We start from the raw sequence: 17,850 nt of genomic DNA on the forward strand, positions 1-17,850 counted from the left end.
CTTGGCGTGGTTATCGCGCTTTGCGTATAAGCTGCGGTAAGACGGCTTATACATCGTAGGGCGCAGTGTCCGTCGCCGGGACTGAGGAGAATACGTCTCGACACGCCTGGAGGAGTCGATACCGGTGGTCGTGATAAACGGACGCTGGAAGTGCGTGCCGATGTGTGCGGTGTGCGTGCGTGCGTGCCTCTGTGCGGTATAGATTACAAGAGGCGCACTGCAGGAGGAACCGGAACCTGCGGAAGCACCGCGAGCGGAATAAGAAGAAGAGGAGGTGGAGGGGGAGGAGGAAAAGCCTACGAAGGGCCGGAGGAGGGCGAGTCCTGTTTGTCACCCAGGGGTGAAAAGGCTCGGCTGACTTTTCCCCGGCGTTGAGAAAAATTACATCGGGAAATAGCGAAAGAAGGGATAAAGAAAAAGGGGCGAAGATGATCACCGGAGAACAACCGCAGCCCGAAGAGGATATCGGGATCGCTGCGGCATCACGCTAGAGCTTGCAGCGGCGATAATCGACTCGCGCGTCCGCGGCGGGTTGCGGTTTAAAATATGATCCCGACTTACGACGGTTGGAGGAGCTTTTTACTTTTCGCGCGAGCATTAACTCCCGTCATCACCGCGTCGCACGGATCCGCAGGCGTTAACGGAATCCCGAGAGCTTTACTCGCTCGGCGAACAGAGAGGGGGTCACCAGCGATCGGTTCGAGAGCTTTTACATCCTCGACTTCGTCCTGCACCGGCGGCCACTCTATCCGTCTGACGGCGTTTAACGGAGCTGCTGCGATGCTCTGGGTCGCCGATGCGATTCGCGTCTTTCTATTGTGACGCGGCGATAAATCATCATCACCGTCATCTTCGTCCCGAAATGTACACCTCTGCGGCGGACGCCGACATCGTCATCGTCATCGACACCAGACCTTCTTCCGTTCGCTTCCTGGGCTGAGCTGATAGTGCGCCTGTGCAGCGGCTTGCGCGATTCCAGGATAGCCGCGATTCTTTCCCCGTCACACCGGGGAGACCCTGACTTTGAATAAACGCGCGCCGAACTCTCGAACTACGTTACACGGTTATTGCGCTATCGCCGAGTGACTAACGTCCGGGAGTAGTTACGCGGGTGAAAATTAAAAAAAAAAAAAAAAAAACAAAAAAAGCATCGACTCCGTAAAGTGCATCGAGTTTCTCGCCCGGCGTCGAATCCTCGCCGACTGGTTTTATATCCGAATCATTCGACTATCACGGATGATTTACCGCAAAGTCAAGAACCCCGAGAGGGCGTGAATCGGACCTTTACTCGCGCAGTAATAAAGGCAGTGCCCTAGTTCTACTTGCGGAGCGCGTGTTTTCCCGCAGGCATCATTACTCAGTGCGCGAAGAACGAGCGAGCTGGCGAGCCAGATGTCTAAGTTGTGTATAGTTATCTCATAGATCGCGCACCGCTCTACGGGAAGATAATAACAACACGTCGGATAGGCGTAAGATAAGAAGATAAGTAGATGAATAGATGGTCGGCGAGGTGAAGGGGGAGTCGAGAGTTGCCGGGATGTCGTCGCGTTGCGCGGATGTCATGGTGCAGAGGCGCGTCGGCGCGTGAGTGTGTGACGTCGTCGTTCCGACGTCGAGACGCTGATCCGTCGGTCCGTCGGTCCGTCGGGTTGATAGGACGGATAGGACGGGAACGGCTCGAGTCCGGGTTGGGGTGGCGTACGTGGCGTGCGCCGTCCCTGCTTGCGGGGCTGAAAAGCAAGTGCAGTGTGCCGAAAACGCGAGGTGGTTTCGTCGTCGGTCCCTGCACCTCGTACTCATAACGGGCGACAGAGAAGGTGAGAGAAGGCGAGAAAGAGAGAAAGAGAAGGAGAGAGCTCGAAAAAGCTCGCCGGTCGTTGCGGTGCCGAGCGGCGAGGAATCGGAGCGGAGAGCGACGCAGATCAGCCGGATCACCGGAGGAAGAGAGTTGGGGAGAAGAAACGCAGGAGAAAACCGTCACGCCAGCGAAACGATTGTTCTCCTTCGTCTCCGGAGGAGCAACGAAGAATCCGCTGATTATCCATTTTTTTTTTTTTTTTTTTTTTTCCTCCGCACGCATCTTCTCTCATCCCTTGTCGCGACCCCCTTCGGCGTTACTAATTTCAATATTTGCAACGCACGCACACCTACGCACACCCGCAAACGCACACGCACGCGTACGCAGCAGTGCGTTGATATGGTCAGCTGTGTGCGGACCGCGGTGTTGAAGATACGCCGCTGTGAAATATCAGGAAATGCGCCCTAGGCACAACGCGACGTTTATCGACAGGGACACCCTACGGCATCGAAATGTTCGCGTACGGTTTCGAGATCACATAGGCATGTAATACATTATAATCAAATGTGCGGCGTGTGCCTTGTGTAATTTCACGGTGAAAATCTGGCGTAAACGGTGCCGCGGTGGGTCAGGGATCATGGCGTCGGTCTCGGCCGAGACACCAGCCAGCCATGGGCACAGCTTCAGTAAGAAAACGTTTCACAAACCCACCTACTGTCATCACTGCACGGACATGCTCTGGGGCCTCTTACAGCAGGGGTACACCTGCGAAGGTACGCATAGACATCCTTTCTTATCTCGCATCTTTTTCGCAAACCTGATATCTACGACACGTACACGATCCTACACTGTCTGTCTGTTCGACGCGTGTGCGTGTCTCTTACACCCGTCTTCAAGGTCTTCGTCGTCTTTTCGTTCGTTCTAACGAGAACAACCCTTGAATCGAAGAACCGTACCCACTGGTACCTGATCTGCCGGATATTTACCTAATTTATTGTACACCTTTTTGTTTTTTAACTCGGAGTACCTTGAGAACTTACGTCCTGAGGATATAGTTTTGCTCTACGAGAAAATCAGCCAGGTTTCGAGAGCACTATAGGCTAATTACTTCTTGCACGGGATTTGTGATACGTGACGTTCCCCGAATCCGATTGGTACCTACTTCGCACCAACGCAGGAATAGTTTCTGGTTTTGGTTTTTATTTCTGACGTAACTGTTTTGCATTACACGTATCGTCGACACCTTGATATTTCATTGACCGGAGTGAACACCGGATCGCCGGTTTCTCTTACTACCACCAAAGCAGGATTCATTGAACAGAGAAGAAATTGGATCATGATCAATTTGTGCCGTGATAAAAGGGCCGGAAGAGTGCACCGATGTTTACACTAATCTCGTTCATGCTCGGTGCAGTACATACATTCGGTGATCGATAACGGGTATAATAGAGTCCTCGGTCGAGTAACGATATTCATGATAACCGAAAGCAGGTCGATCCTGGGGATAATCGTCACCGCGATGCCTTCGGAGGGAGAGGGAGAGAGAGACAGAGAGAGAGAGAGAGAGAGAGAGAAGTTGAGCAGAGTGGGGGAGTATGGGAGTATGGGGGGGTGGTTGGGTAGGATTTTAAAGCAGTGAAATGAAGTCGGAAGGAGGACAAGCGGGGTGTGAATATCTGGCTGACCTCCAACGGCGATGAATGGATGTTTGAAGCCGACATGAATGGATTCGAATGCCAAAGCGTTCGAGGCCCTCTCCGTTCGGTTCGGGGTCGGCCGATTAATCGAGCTTGCAGCAGGCGGACCGGACCGGACCGGACCTCGTCGTTTCCGCCTCTCCTGTACCTGACGAGTACAACTTTTTGGCGGGCTGGAGGGTTGCGCCCTGCAAGGGGGACCCTGGAAGGAACAGGGAAACGTGGCGGTCTCCTCGCACCTGCACCCGCGGTATGTCCATACAACCACCCCGTATTTCTACAGGGTGTTTCAGGGAGGCAGGATACGTAATCGGGCTTTCAGCCTCTCGACGCCGCTGCCCGGAGCACCGAAGCGTCGTAGCGCGAAGAACGACGCGGATCGAGGAGGACGAGGCGGGGGTCGAGGACGCGCGCATCGCGGCTCGCACGAGCATTGATCGCGGGAGGGAGGGAGGGAGGGAGGTACGGGGAGGAGGGTGAGGGGGTGGCTGGGGGGTGGCAGCGCTATGGCGACTATGGAAGCGGGCTATGGAAGCTGTGCCGAGGAGGCTATGTGGACGCTATGGCGGCACTCCCGCTGGTTGCCCTGCCCGCTTCCACCACCCGCAACCAGCCGCCTGCCCGCCAGCCCCTGTGACGTCAACGTCCCTGCCCCCCACACAGAACCTAGATACATTCACATAAACACGGGCAGAAAACCCGAGCGACGGGTTTCGTTCGGAGAGGAGTAACCAACGACCGAATAACCGAACGCTTACTATTTTACCAGAACTGGGTTACTCTTTCCTCTATTACCAGCTCCTCACCCTCCGATATGCGCATACACGCACACACACACACACACACACACGTATGTACAATGTATAGATATTTTTTTATTTCTTCACGTATTTCGTCTTATTCCACCACAGCTTGAAGCTGCAGTCGATAATAATTCGACGTTGCTTCGTCTCGTACGTTACACGCAAACTTACCCTTGTAATTCACTTCAGGGTTGTTGCAAAATTATCACACATTCGCAAATTTCTTTACGATTGATTTCATATTCTTTGGAATTGAAGTTTATCGTCGCCGTTAGACTGGATGTTTTATTGCTATATCGTTATAACAATGTGGTAACAGCTTAATTCTTCGGTTACAGTGCTGCGAGTTAAATTCTATTCACGAACGATATCTATAAGAATTTACGCGTGTGTCTCAGATTGAAGAGAAAACAAAAAAAAAATTATGGCATTTTCAAGTAATCAAGCTTACATTATCAATCGAACTCCGTGCAACTTTTGTCGATTGTTGGACTTGTCAGTTTTTTCGACAACCCTGCGTTACTTCTACGTCGACGCATGTGTGGGAGAAAATGTTGTAGGAGACTGGAGAGTTCGTTGAGACAATACACCGTGTAACGTCGAATAATATAATGTACACATATATCCTTCGTTTGGAAGGTTTGAATATGCGTCAGAACCCCAGTTGTAGGCCGTCAAGAGATATTCCACTGCGATAAATTTAGAGGAGAGTAGACTAAAGTGCGTAGGGTGCCAAGTATAAGGCAACACGCTCTGACCTGCGATAATTTCCGTGCGTAATGTCTCCGCATATAGGCAGATTATCCAGGTGTATTTTACCCATCGATTTTATTCAGGCTGCATGATGTGCCGTGCGTGTCACGCGTTTCACAGACGTACGTGTCTCGGTATATTTTATATTATATATTAACGGAGGGAAACTCCATCGAGGGTGCGTGTTCAATACGCAAGTATGACGTGTACTCCAAGAAGATAATATACTACGCAATTTCCGGTGTAATTAATTGATGAATAATAGTCATCCGCGTATATACTGTTATTTCAATTATGCGTAACTTGATAGTAAAACTGTTTTTTTTTTTTGTTCATTGCTTTCTGAACACGGTCAACGAATTTTACACACGGTAATACATCGCCGCGTATTTTTAACGTACCTATACCCATATAAGTATGTAATTATAGACCCAGAGATCAGTTACGTTACGAGAAAATCAACATTTTATTTATTATACTTGGAACTTGCGGTTGAACCCATTAGACTGTATGCTGAAATCATAATACCAGCTAGGCAACCTCGAGTGATGTATCATTTGCGAGAACGACCACATTGCAAACGTTGTGTACCAAGAAACGGATCGTTTTCTACTTGCAAGACCACCACTGTTACGGCGTTTGTATGAAAAGTTTGCGCTGTAATTTTCACCGCGAAAGCATATCGTCGTAGAATTTTTCGCAGGGTGAATTGGTTATAGAAAAAAATGAAACAAAGAGTCACAGCAGGTACCTGTTGGAAACGAGACCGTGAACACGCACGCGTTAGTCGTTACTCCCGGTCAAGTTCAGTAATCGTTGTGCGACATACAGCGGCGACGTTATAGCTACAGGGCCGTTGAATTACGTAAGTATACGAAGAAAGACGCATGCACTTAATTATAACTCAATCTAATCAGACTTCCGCAACCGCAATTGACGACGACAAGAGTTGAGACTCAACCAACTTGCGAGTGCCAACGGTCACTTAGAAATTTATCAAAGCATGTGTAACGGTTTGTGGTATTGATTCTAAGCTGCGGAAGGAATGTTTGGTGAATATCTGCCAATGTTTAGGGAAATAATCTGTGACCGATATCGCTGAGACTTTTTTTCGCATCGTCATATTCTGACTATGCATTTGAAACTAGACGGGAAAACTCGCTACTTGATCGAACACATCGCGTGGGCAACAGAAGATACCTAGCTGTAACTTTGTGATAAATTATAATGGGTTGAAAATTATTATTTTATGTAATTATTAGCATATATACACTTACACAGTGAAAATCACAGCACATATTCGTAACTCCCGTGAGCATCAGTGACCCTTTGTCTCATCGCGGGAAATCCTGCGTCCGATTTTACAGCGATGTCTGCAGCGCTTATTCGCGGCATTTTCGTCGTTCGTGTTTTTTCGACATTTCCCCTTTTATTAGATCGGCGAACCGCAAACAGCGTTAATTCTTCGTCGTTGTAAAACGTGTCTGCCGAAAGGTGATTTTCCGGGGAATCCAACCTTTCCTCGATTAATACGTTGCACATGCGTGTAATGATCGTACGGATAGTACGCCGAGTATTCTCTCTCACTTCCAAGTACAATCGGGGAGTTATAAACCGTTAGCTCACGTCGCGCCAAGTGTTAGTACGCGAAATCTGCTCTCTGGTGCTTAAAATAGACACCCGACATGTGTGTACATTTTATACCTTCTCCAACACTTTTTCCTTCTTCTCCTTATTTCTATTTTCTTCCTACATTGCATCCACGAGTCGGACTTTGATGTTGTAATTTTCGACGCCTCGTCCTACCATTTGTCAATTTGATCCGTTTTCCGGTTTCGTTGCATATGCCGTGTGTCGACGTAAGTCGATTTCGTGCTTGTCCGAAAATTGCTTAAATTCGTGGGGTATATATATATATATATATGTATATACACTGGTGGTAATAGCAGAATATTTCAAAAATCTGAACACTTCAAGTTCGAGACTGTGTTTTGAATACTTTCATTCTTTTCTCTGTATTACTGAAAAATTGGTAAAATTATGTATTCGTACGCGTCGTGATACTTGTCCATTTCAGGTTCAAACCTACATACACGTCTGTGTGTACTAAAGTGTACATGTTCGTTTGGACATTGTGTTTGAAAAGCTAGTGTATACGTTTAACGATCAGTCTTCGGTCCTAGGGTTAGAGTATAATGTATAAGGCGGAAAAAAATAATTTCCCAGCAGCTTTGGTACAGGGGCTCGTATATAAACGCATCTTTATTCGGTAGGCACATGTCTAGATCGACCCCATCCTGTACCTATATACGTATGTATAAATAATGGAGTTGTTTTCATCGGGCGGCATGGAATAGCTTTCGCCTGAAAAAAGGGTGATGCTGCTGCCTCCGTTCTAATAACTTGGATGTTGGCAATTTTTTTCCCTCCTTCTCCACGTTTTAATTCCACCCGGTTCGATTTCTTCGAAAACAACCGAAGCTTATCCGGCAACTGAGAATGGAATGATCGGGGTGGCCCTGCAGGGGCGACCCACGCAGAAACCGAGTTTGGCACGAATTGCGCGAGGACATGCCTGCGACCTCCTTCGCCTATGTCGAGGTTCGATCTCGAGGGGCGAAGGGGAGGGTAAAAAAGTAAAGGTAAAAGTAGAAGAGAGGCGGAATTGGTCCCGGGACGAACCGTCCGTGCAGCGTTACACAGCGAATTCGATATCGGAGTGTCTGTGTGTGTGTGTGCGTGTGTGTGAGCGCGTGTGTGTGGCAGTTTGAAGCTTGTGTATAGACCTAGGAGCCCAACCCGATAGAGAAGCGCGCAACTCGTCCCAAGGGCACTTTATTTTAGAGGTTTGGCGGTCCTATCAGCAGAAAATAGACACTGTCGACGCAAACGGATTACGCAATTAACAACCCGCGGTTTTAATAAACTGAGATTTTCTTTTTTTCGCCTGCGAATGGCCGTTTTTACGGTTTACAACTTGTGAACCCACAAAGCGATGATACTGTACCGCCTTTGGTCGGTTATACATTTACAGGCAGCACAACACCTCGGCTTAAGGGTCAGATAAATTTTATTCTCTGATGCATGCAAGCTACATACATGTATACAAAATATCTCAATCGGCTCTTCTTCCTGCAGCGTGAGCTCTTTCTCTCTCTCTCTCTCGCTCGTTCGCTCTCTCGCTCTTCCTCTTAGGCTGACTCTTGAGATTATCGATTGGTTAATCGACGGCTTGATTACCCGAGGAAAGGTGCCGGCGGTGCTGCTGGTGCTTCTCCCCAGATCGATACTGTATTACACATCTCAAGCACTGCCCCCGGAGTGTCGTAGGTATATGAATTGCAAATTGCATCTAAGTAAGTGGGTACCTATGTGCTGCTCATGTTTTTGTCTCGCCCTTCTCCTTCTTATGCCGCATTCTCCGATGTAACGTCACCGCCTGTTTCTTCTCTCGCTCTCTCAGTTATACGGCCTTGTCTCCTTCTAGCTGCGACTCATTTACGCCCTGTAACATCCAGACGCGGATGTCTCGAGAAATTTTTTTTTCTTCACGCGTGTTACACACGTTCACATGATCCGTGTATTAAGCTTCGAAGACGAATTGTCTTTGTACTTTGGTATTTAGCCAACTCCTAATAAAGCATTAAATTTTTATAGACTTATAAACTCGGTGAAAGGCTAGGGAATTTTTAAACATGTGTACAGTGGGAACATTTTTGGACTCGATCGAATAGTAAAATCTAATGTACTAAATTATGATTTCTATTAGGAATGGTATCGATAGCTAAAAGTTTTCGTGATAGATTCTTGTTAAATCAAAATGATACATGTTTTTTGATAAATTGTATCGAATGACCATATCTTGATACGTTTTTTTTTTCTAATAGAAAATCGGCAGTTTTACTTTCAGCGAAACGTGCGAATATTATGGTAACTTTTTTTTGGCGTTTGTGTCATTGCTGCAGGCTATATCAACCTAGAGGTCAAAATACATTTGGATGATCTGCAGTGTGTATAAATGTTCATCTTGGACGTTAATCGAAATTGATGGATTTACTTTGTCGATCAATCCACGATCTGGTGTATAGTTTCGCCGGTAAATCCGCAGATTTTTTTCACGTATAATACGCAAGAGTGAAAATATCCAATTTCTGGATTACCGTTCAATAAACATGAAAGTTGCCGTAGGTGACTCAAGGCGGGTTATATTATATTTACAAGTTAAAAAAATACGTGTGCGCATGTTTGCATAGTCGAATTAAAAATGTATAAAATATTGTCGGGCTGCAGCGAAGGTTTGAGACCCTCGCAGAGGATCGTACCTTTATTCGTATCGCGGCAAGTGTAGGTATGTCTGGATTGGCGCAGCAGCAGTAGCTGCGTAAGCTACTTGTCAAAGAATAAAAATCTTCCACTCGGTGTTTGACATTTCCTCTTGGAAGTTCTCGCGCAAACACTCGTGTTGAGGGATGACGGCTGCTGGAGGAAACTGACAAGTACACACTCGGCAGGATGAATTTCTCATTTATTTTATCCGGCGCAAGAGGCTGTGTCTCTTGCAGCGTTTGTGTATACAAGGATAAGGAGGATGAAAAAAACCTACACAGTCTCACGGATACACGGATATCCCTTAATTGTTATACAGTTGCAACTCGTTTCGTTATTAAATTTCTTACACGTCATCGTGCGCGTGTCGGGAAATTTGCGTTTTCATTTTCTCTCTCCCTCTCTCTCTTGAACTCCACGTCTTTTAACAGATTTATATTTTGTTTCCAGCTAAATAAAACTCAATATACACATATGCGCATTACATACACGCTATCCTCGAGCCAGTTTCTTAAAATATATTTTCAAACATTTCTGTTACAGTCTGCAACTTCGTGGTGCACGACCGCTGTCTCAAGACCGTCGTCTCTCCCTGCTCCAGCATCGCGGCAAGCCTGATCAAGGTAAGATTAATAATTGAATAAACTTTACACATGTCTTCCTATTGTATACACAACAGGCTGAACTATCGTTTCACTCATCTTTGATTTTACTTCTCTCGTGTCAATTCCTGTCTTTCCGTGTACGAAATTCGACAAATTGCACGGAAACTACGCATTAATTTTGGCACGCGGTGATTGCTTTAATCTAAATTTCTCAATCCACGGATGGAAAAAAATCGGCGACGCGAACGACCGTTCAGGCTTTCTGAAAAACGCTGTTCAATGCATTGATCAACAGTGATTGATCATAGTTTGATTTGAAGTGGACAAATGAAATGAGAACACAGATTCTAAGAACTGAAATCAGACCATTACCGATCTTGCAACCTCGTGGTATTTCTATCCTCAATTGCCGATGACGAATAAACATATAAAATAAATTATTTTTCCCCTTCTTAGTCGAGAAAAGTGGTTATTTTTATATTTTTAGTGTAACGACAACAGCGCGATGCGTCAATTTTTGAAAATTCAGAAATTCCGCTACAGCGGGTCTCATTTAACATTATCTTAACGCCAATATTGTGCCTCTATCCGCGACTCGAATCGTCGGGCAATTCGGACAGCCCGACGATCAATAACAGAGAGCTCCGCCGGCTCTCTTTGGCCGTTGCCTCCGGTTGCTGCCTCTCCGCTGTGAAACTCCTCGTCAAAGTAGATACGCTCCCGCGTTGGTCAGACCGAAACTCACCCGTCTTATTCTCACCTGTCCGACTATGACGGGACTCGACGCTCTTTCTACGCCGCCGGACGACCGTACACTCGATAACCTGCTACTACTTAAATTATGACGTCACCGCAACGGGTCGCGTACATACGGTCATCCACCACGCGTGTCCGACTACCAACTCGCACGTGCTACTTGACAATTTCATCGTTCGCGTTTCTTTCAGCCTTTTGTTTTTTTATTTATTCTCATTAATTTCGATATTTTATATTATGTTTTGCAATTATGTAAGTTGCTGACGTTTGAATTTTGCGTTTTTTCACGTTGTCTTTAATTTTTTTTTTTTGCAGAACCCGGTTGCACATTGTTGGTCGGAACAAGTGCACCACAAAAGAAAATTCTGCAATGTATGTCGTAAACGCCTCGAGGATAGCCCATCGATTCACTGTGAGAGTAAGTATAATTTATACGCAAAAACTAACAATTCATAATTTATTGACGGTTGGGTAAATTTTGCTTTTCAAATTCTTAAGAAACGTGTAGCGTATAACAAGGTTGACGATGAACAAAAAAAAAAAGAAAACTCAGATTAGAAAGTTAAGCCTTGACATCAAACCCCCGTAATTTTCATGATCCTTGTCAGTTCCAAGACGGAAACGATTTACGTGTGTCGGTAAAAATTTTCACCAAAGAGCGAAGAAGAGTATTGATACCTGTTTGTTTCGATGCACAGTATGCGAGTACTATGTGCACACGGATTGCCAGGATTTTGCGGTTGCCGATTGCAAGGAGAACGCGACTTACCTGCCAGGGAAGGATTTAGCTTCGGTGCGTCACACCCATCATTGGCGGGAAGGGAATCTTCCCAGTAATTCGAAATGCGTGGTATGCAAGAAGACTTGCTGGTCGGCGGAATGTCTTTCTGGATATCGGTGCGAGTGGTGTGGCATGACGGTAATTAATCCCGATCGTTCCTTAACCAGGATAAGCTACTTTTATTCGTTTGAATGGTAACACCACCAAGGTTCGTCAACATTGATCGTTGAAACGTCGAATCTGATTACAGTCGCATGCCTACTGCCACAAGAACATACCGCCGGAGTGCACGTTTGGAAATTTGGAGCCAATATACCTGCCTCCGCATGCAATCAGTATACCTCGCACCGAGGTCCCTATGGAGGCGATCATTGGGGTCCAGGTGCGTCGCAAGGAAGTTCTCGCGCGTGAGTATTCTTGCCGTAAGTGTCTGCTTCACTACCATTATTCTACCGAAAGTGTATCGTACAAAATGGACGATAATCGAGCTAACGATAAATATTACTCGGCCTTCTTTTATCTGGTTTTATTGTATCGATACATCATCGGTTTATACAGAATGTCAAGAATTCGAACGATGTTCAGATATATACGTATATATTTGGGTGTGTCGAAAAACAAAACAAAAAAAAAAAAAATATTTCGTTTTCTCGGAGACAAGTTCAAAAGTTTCATGTAGGTATAAAAATACGCTTGTTAAAATTTGATGTCTTAATATTAACATTAAAAGGTTGCGCATCCTAACGATGCGTCGTACAGGAAATTCACAGACACATGTTTGTAGGGAATTGAACTTTCTACAAAAAAGGTCTGATATAATTTTATGATAAATCTACTTTTTCAAAAGTTATTCGAGGTCTTTAAATAATTTTGCAACTCAAATAACTTTTGAAAGATTAGATTTATCATAAAATACCAGACCTGTTTTGTAGAACCTTCAATCCCCTACAAGAATCTGTGAGTGAATTTTCTGTACGACGCATCGTTAGCTAGTTATAAAGATCAGAAGGAGCAACAACTATTTTTCCGTGTTATTCTTGTGGAAAATAGAAAAGTGCGACGCGCAAACTCTCAATGTTAATATTAAGAGCTCAAATTTTAACAGGTGTATTTTTATACCTAAATGAAACTTATGATCTTGTTTCAAAGAGAAAAAATTTTTTTTTCTTGATGCACCCTAATATACATGCATACATATCACACGTTAAACTTACATTTGAATTTAATTCTGGTCAATGTTTCCGTGTCTTGAGTATTCAAATATCATTGCTCGTCTTTTTCTATTTTTGCATCAAGGTACGATCATTAACACTGCAGTTTGCCTCTTGCTTAGCATAAGGCCTAATATTTTTCTAACTATTTGAATCTTGTTGAAAAATCGAATTATACATAACTACATCATTTTGCTTATGGAAGATCCGGATTAGAAGTATAGTAAAATCTCAAATACAGTTTATTACTCCGAATACTCTGATCTCGAATAAAATTCTCGCGTCATACTTAAATATTCTTTAAATGTATGCGGTTCCAATAACATATATTATTTTTCACATTATATCGATCAAGCACTATCGCACAATATCCTGGTATCTGTAATCTATTTACTCAAAAACATTATCCAGTTTTTCTCCAAGTCAATTAATTCCGTTTCTGTAATAATCTCACGCCATGTATACAACCTTGAACATTGACAGGGTAGGTACATAAATTATTACGCATATCTATACGTTTATGATCAAAATAAAATTCACACCTTGTCACCGTAGGATTGAACGTATAATAATTATAATTCATAATGCTTCGTATTTGCAGCTGTAATAGTTGCAGTAATGTAGAATCAATTTTTAATCATTCTAGAGTAGAATGTAAAGCTTGGAAAGAGAGCCGACAGAAATAAATATTTACAATTCGTAATTACTACGTACTAAAAGTTTGTGAGACGAACTTCTAGGTAAATTGAATTTCTTCACAGTGTCCTGAAGTCGAATTATACTTGAAGATAATCATAAGAATAGAATTCATTTAGCATCCAATCCATACCCGCAAGATGTTTTTAGATAACGTCTCACGCCTAACATCGCACTCCTGCTGTTCATCGACCACTAATGTACACACATTTATAGTTACACACGTGCATATTAACGCCCCCTTCAAAGTATCCTTTGTATTGTCACAACCATTGTAAAGAGATTCACAAGTTGTTAAGCGTGACGTAGATTCTTAAAAAAAAAAAAAAATAAACAAGTACGCAAAGTCAGTAATACAGAATTACGCTAGTTTGGTAAAACTTGCTACGATTCAATTTGTCACAGACAGTAGGTATCATGTATCGGGATGATATAATAACGTAACAGCTTCTGAATATTAATGTGTATCGATGCAGTCGGGTGTTTGGGAGAGCAGGAATCGAGTACAGCTCGTTTTCTTTGAATAGTTTTTAAAAGGTGAAGGATAAAGAAAATTCGGACTATTGTTTGCTTCTCTTTGAAGATTACACTGGAGAGCAATTCGATTTCGCTGAGAGTGAACAAATTGGGGGCGAAGGCCACCTTGCCGCAGCTTTGAGGCGCCTTTCACTAGTTTTGCATCGTAGCTGCCATGGAAATTGTCATGCTTCCCCTCCTTATGTTCGAGGTACCTAGATTATTAATCCATCCTCTGCCATGCGAACCATGTATGTGTGCATACCGAATAGTCAACTACACTTACGCTCAAGGGTGGAAAGCTCTGACCCATACTTTACTTTTCATCGTCTCGCGTACAAGCATAAGCGATTGTGTGCATACTTCGTACTCTTTATCTTGCAGACCAATTTTATCATTCGCGGAATCGTAAGTGTTTTAGCTTCGTATGGCTGATATATCCTCACTGTTGTTTCGTGCCGGCTTGACATGAACATTAATGAAAATGTCCTATCGAACAGTCGATATTCATTTTGTACAGCTATTGACAGTTATGAAAAGCTAGATAAACGTAAATTTCGCATTGCCATGCTTCGATAATCAACCATGAAAATATGCAGTTTTTCATTCAATCACTTTTCACTAGTTTCTTTCACGTAAACAGTATTGGAAAATGTGCTGAAAAATATAAGAGAATCATGGAAATTGGAGATAAAAAAAGAAAAACATCAAATGCAAAGGACTGGTGAAGTCGCAAAATAGGATCGTTTCAAATGAAGTTTCATCACTGAAATACCGCGTCACTTAAAACCTCTTGCCAGTTTGTATATTCTGAGATTTATTGATATTGCTAGAATAACGATTATAATTTTATGTTGCCTGCTGTAGGTTCCAAATGTACTCTTTGTATAGCGAAGGGAATATCTCTTTAGTTTAATGGTAGTGAAGTAACGAATTTGTAGACTCTGCGTGTATTCTCGTAAATCCGTTAGTTTTGATAGGGAAATTTATATTTTGAAAAAATTTCAATTTCCCATTCATAATTTATTGTTAGCCCCCCCAAAAAAGCCTCGCCAAGAAAAAGAATAATAATTTGCTACGCGCTGATCGATATTGCAAATAATGAATATAAAAATTAGTCGTTCGTGGTTCAGCCTTGTACAAGTACTTGTGATTACGGATTACGCTTTTAATTGGCAGTTTTCGCATGTTCGTGTTTCACTTGACTGCATGTACTCACGGTCACTCTTTATACCTATAACGCTGGCTGGATATCGCGTGAAGATTCTACAATGTTTGTGATCAATCCTCAGCAATCGAGCATCACGACGGATTGCGACAATCGGCATAATCCTTGTACCGCTGTATCCTTATGCGCTTAAAAAGCCATCGTGTACGTTTAGTTGTAAGAAGTGTTGTAGCCAATTAAGAGGGAAGACAGAAAACTAAAATTATGTAGAAGAGGCTGGTAATATTTTCTTGCATATCGGTGGAACGTGTGCTGCATCTATAATTATGAAAATAATTAGGACTCAGGCCTCGCCAAATATTTAATTTCAACCATCCTCATGGATAATTAATTACAAAAATTCTGAGGCGAAAGAATAACGAAAGTAAAAAAGATTTCAATCATTCCAACGATATCTGTGATCTCGAAAAATCTGCCCACATTTTCAGCCTCTGAAAAATGGGATTTATCATTTATCGACGAGTTTGAAAGGCGGGCTTTTGCATTGATCTTTAAGCATGTTACGACCGTTGGTAATATATGCTCGATATAAGCCTTAAAGGTGAAGGCAAAGATGCAGCGTAACGCAAGACTGGACTGTTTGAAATATTTCAGTCTTTCGTCTATCTTCCGAGTTTTCGAGTCCTTGCGTTGTGTATCGCTGCGAATTTAGGTAGAATAGAAAAAAAAAAAAAAATTCAAATCAGCCTACCGAGAGTGAGTTTTGAAAATTGTTCCGCAGTTACCGAGATTGAATGTTGACTATATTTTATCGTTTGTTTATTTTTACAGCACGTAATATTTCAGAGGAATTCAGCAGCGGAGACGCTCGGAATCGAGACAATGATGAACCGGCGCAGCAAAGCGGTGCTCACAGCCGGGATTCCAGGCCCCAGAAAGAAAAGGACGACAGAGACGAAGGTATTTCAAGTTATCCAATGTCTGCATGCGTAGGCTCCTTCAAGAAGCACCTTTTCACCTCCCTGGTCATACATCTACCATGTGCCATTACAGAGATGATCAAAGTTTACGATGGCAATATTTCTGCGAGGCGTCGGATATTTCGAGTTATCAACGTCCCTCGTCAAGCCAGTATCGACCAGGTCCTCACCATAGCTCTAAGAGCATTCCACATAACGAAAGATCTGAGTACGTTGAACGTCGTCCTATATTTCGTCTACCGATCAACTTGACGCAATTTCTTGTTGTCCTCTTACCCGTGAATTCTCTTCTTCTATCGCAGAAAACTTTTACCTAACTGACTTGTACGCCGCCGACGAAGCTCGTTTGTGTGATCCAACACCCATTAATAACTTACAGCGGAAGGAAGGCAAGCGTCCGGCTGTCTTTCTGCGTTTTAAGTAAGCGTTTTACGATTTTTACCAAGAGTTCGAAGGGCACGTGACCATTGACTTTTGTTCGTGCTTATGCGCACAGGGACAACGAGTGTGGCGAGGTACGAGTCTACCCAGGTAAACTTCAGGTGTCTGAGGCATTCTGCAACGTCCCTGTTGACGAAGGAAGTACCGTCACCGATCTTATTCGGGAAGCTCTTCTTCGGTTTGGACTTGAAAATTTCAAATGCGAGGAATATCGCTGCAGCGAGATTTTACTGGATCGTGGTGGTGAGTTTCGAATATTTTGTCGAACGATATTATAAGGTACTGTAATGTAACGCACGGCTGACAATTGACTGAGAATTTAACGGAAATAAACAACGATAAATAAACTATAATTTCAAGTAGTTACGGAACGGGTGCTGTCCTGGAACGAAAAACCTTGGGACATCGTAAAGCTACTTGGAAAGGACTCGATCCGTCAAATGGAATTGATGAGGTTTTACCTTCAGTTGAAACAAGATCCTCACGGGCCGAATCTGGCGTTATTTGTCGGAAATCTTCCACCCAATCTTTCAGAACGTAATTATGAGAATATGTTGACGGAGTTCTTGGGTAAAGGTTCGTTTCTCTCTGGTCAATTAAGCGTCATATTTTGTCGAATCGTATGCAATTGTATTTGACGGTAACCATTGTCGTTGAAAATTTACAGAAAATAAATTTTCATCCATTGGCCCAATTTATTACGAGTATGGATCAATGGTGATTATATACGAGGATTCAAACAAGGCCGTAAAGGCATTGTACACATTGCGCGAATCAAAATACGAAGACAAACACCTTTTAGGTAAAATTTTATGCAACAGGATTTTCACCGGTTACAAATCGACTTTTATTGTTAAAAATAACTCCATTAACCGGCTTACATGTTACTTTTCACAGTAATGCTTCTGCCCAGCATCGAGCCGAGTATGGTACCGCCTGGTGTTCAGCCTCTACTTGTATTTGTAAATGTCAAGTCTGGTGGATGTCAGGGTCTGGAATTAATTTCCAGTTTTCGAAAGCTTTTGAATCCATACCAAGTGTTCGATCTGGATAACGGAGGCCCCCTTCCCGGGTGAGTGAAACATCTCGTGATAAAAATTTGGTGAAATTGTGGCGATTGGAAGTATATTCTGTGACGCTCTCGTTTGACCTTATACTCAAGAATCATGCGAGCGGTAAATCATTGACATTGTCTTACAGACTGTACGTTTTTCGGCATATAAGAAATTACAAGATTCTTGTGTGCGGAGGCGACGGAACAATAGGCTGGGTATTGCAATGCCTTGATAACGTTGGCCAAGATAGCGAGTGTTCTTCGC

General features: G+C 43.6%; 1 protein-coding gene across 7 annotated transcripts in view; it reads left to right on the forward strand.

Annotated features, from left to right (window-relative positions):
- Nucleotides 1–691: 691 nt before the first annotated feature.
- LOC124187841 (diacylglycerol kinase theta) overlaps nt 692–17,850 on the forward strand; it is a 19,872-nt gene continuing 2,713 nt past the window's right edge. For 3 of the 7 annotated variants that reach the window (XR_006872220.1, XM_046580201.1, XM_046580052.1), the window contains exons 1-14: nt 692–2,571; nt 9,921–10,000; nt 11,054–11,156; nt 11,437–11,657; nt 11,770–11,941; nt 14,010–14,153; nt 15,942–16,070; nt 16,164–16,298; nt 16,393–16,510; nt 16,587–16,774; nt 16,892–17,107; nt 17,199–17,333; nt 17,429–17,603; nt 17,732–17,850. The exon at nt 17,732–17,850 is cut by the window's right edge and continues 204 nt beyond it. Coding sequence is in view for 6 of the 7 variants with exons in the window: in XM_046580201.1 (XP_046436157.1) it covers nt 2,436–2,571; nt 9,921–10,000; nt 11,054–11,156; nt 11,437–11,657; nt 11,770–11,941; nt 14,010–14,153; nt 15,942–16,070; nt 16,164–16,298; nt 16,393–16,510; nt 16,587–16,774; nt 16,892–17,107; nt 17,199–17,333; nt 17,429–17,603; nt 17,732–17,850 (2,071 nt within the window). In the remaining variant the exon portion in view is untranslated. The remainder of the gene's footprint in view (nt 2,572–9,920; nt 10,001–11,053; nt 11,157–11,436; nt 11,658–11,769; nt 11,942–14,009; nt 14,154–15,941; nt 16,071–16,163; nt 16,299–16,392; nt 16,511–16,586; nt 16,775–16,891; nt 17,108–17,198; nt 17,334–17,428; nt 17,604–17,731) is intronic. The other 4 variants (XM_046580323.1, XM_046580118.1, XM_046580504.1 and 1 more) reach the window with 3 other exon arrangements.

Source organism: Neodiprion fabricii, chromosome 1 (genome assembly GCF_021155785.1).
Source record: "Neodiprion fabricii isolate iyNeoFabr1 chromosome 1, iyNeoFabr1.1, whole genome shotgun sequence".
Taxonomy (NCBI): Eukaryota; Metazoa; Arthropoda; class Insecta; order Hymenoptera; family Diprionidae; genus Neodiprion; species Neodiprion fabricii.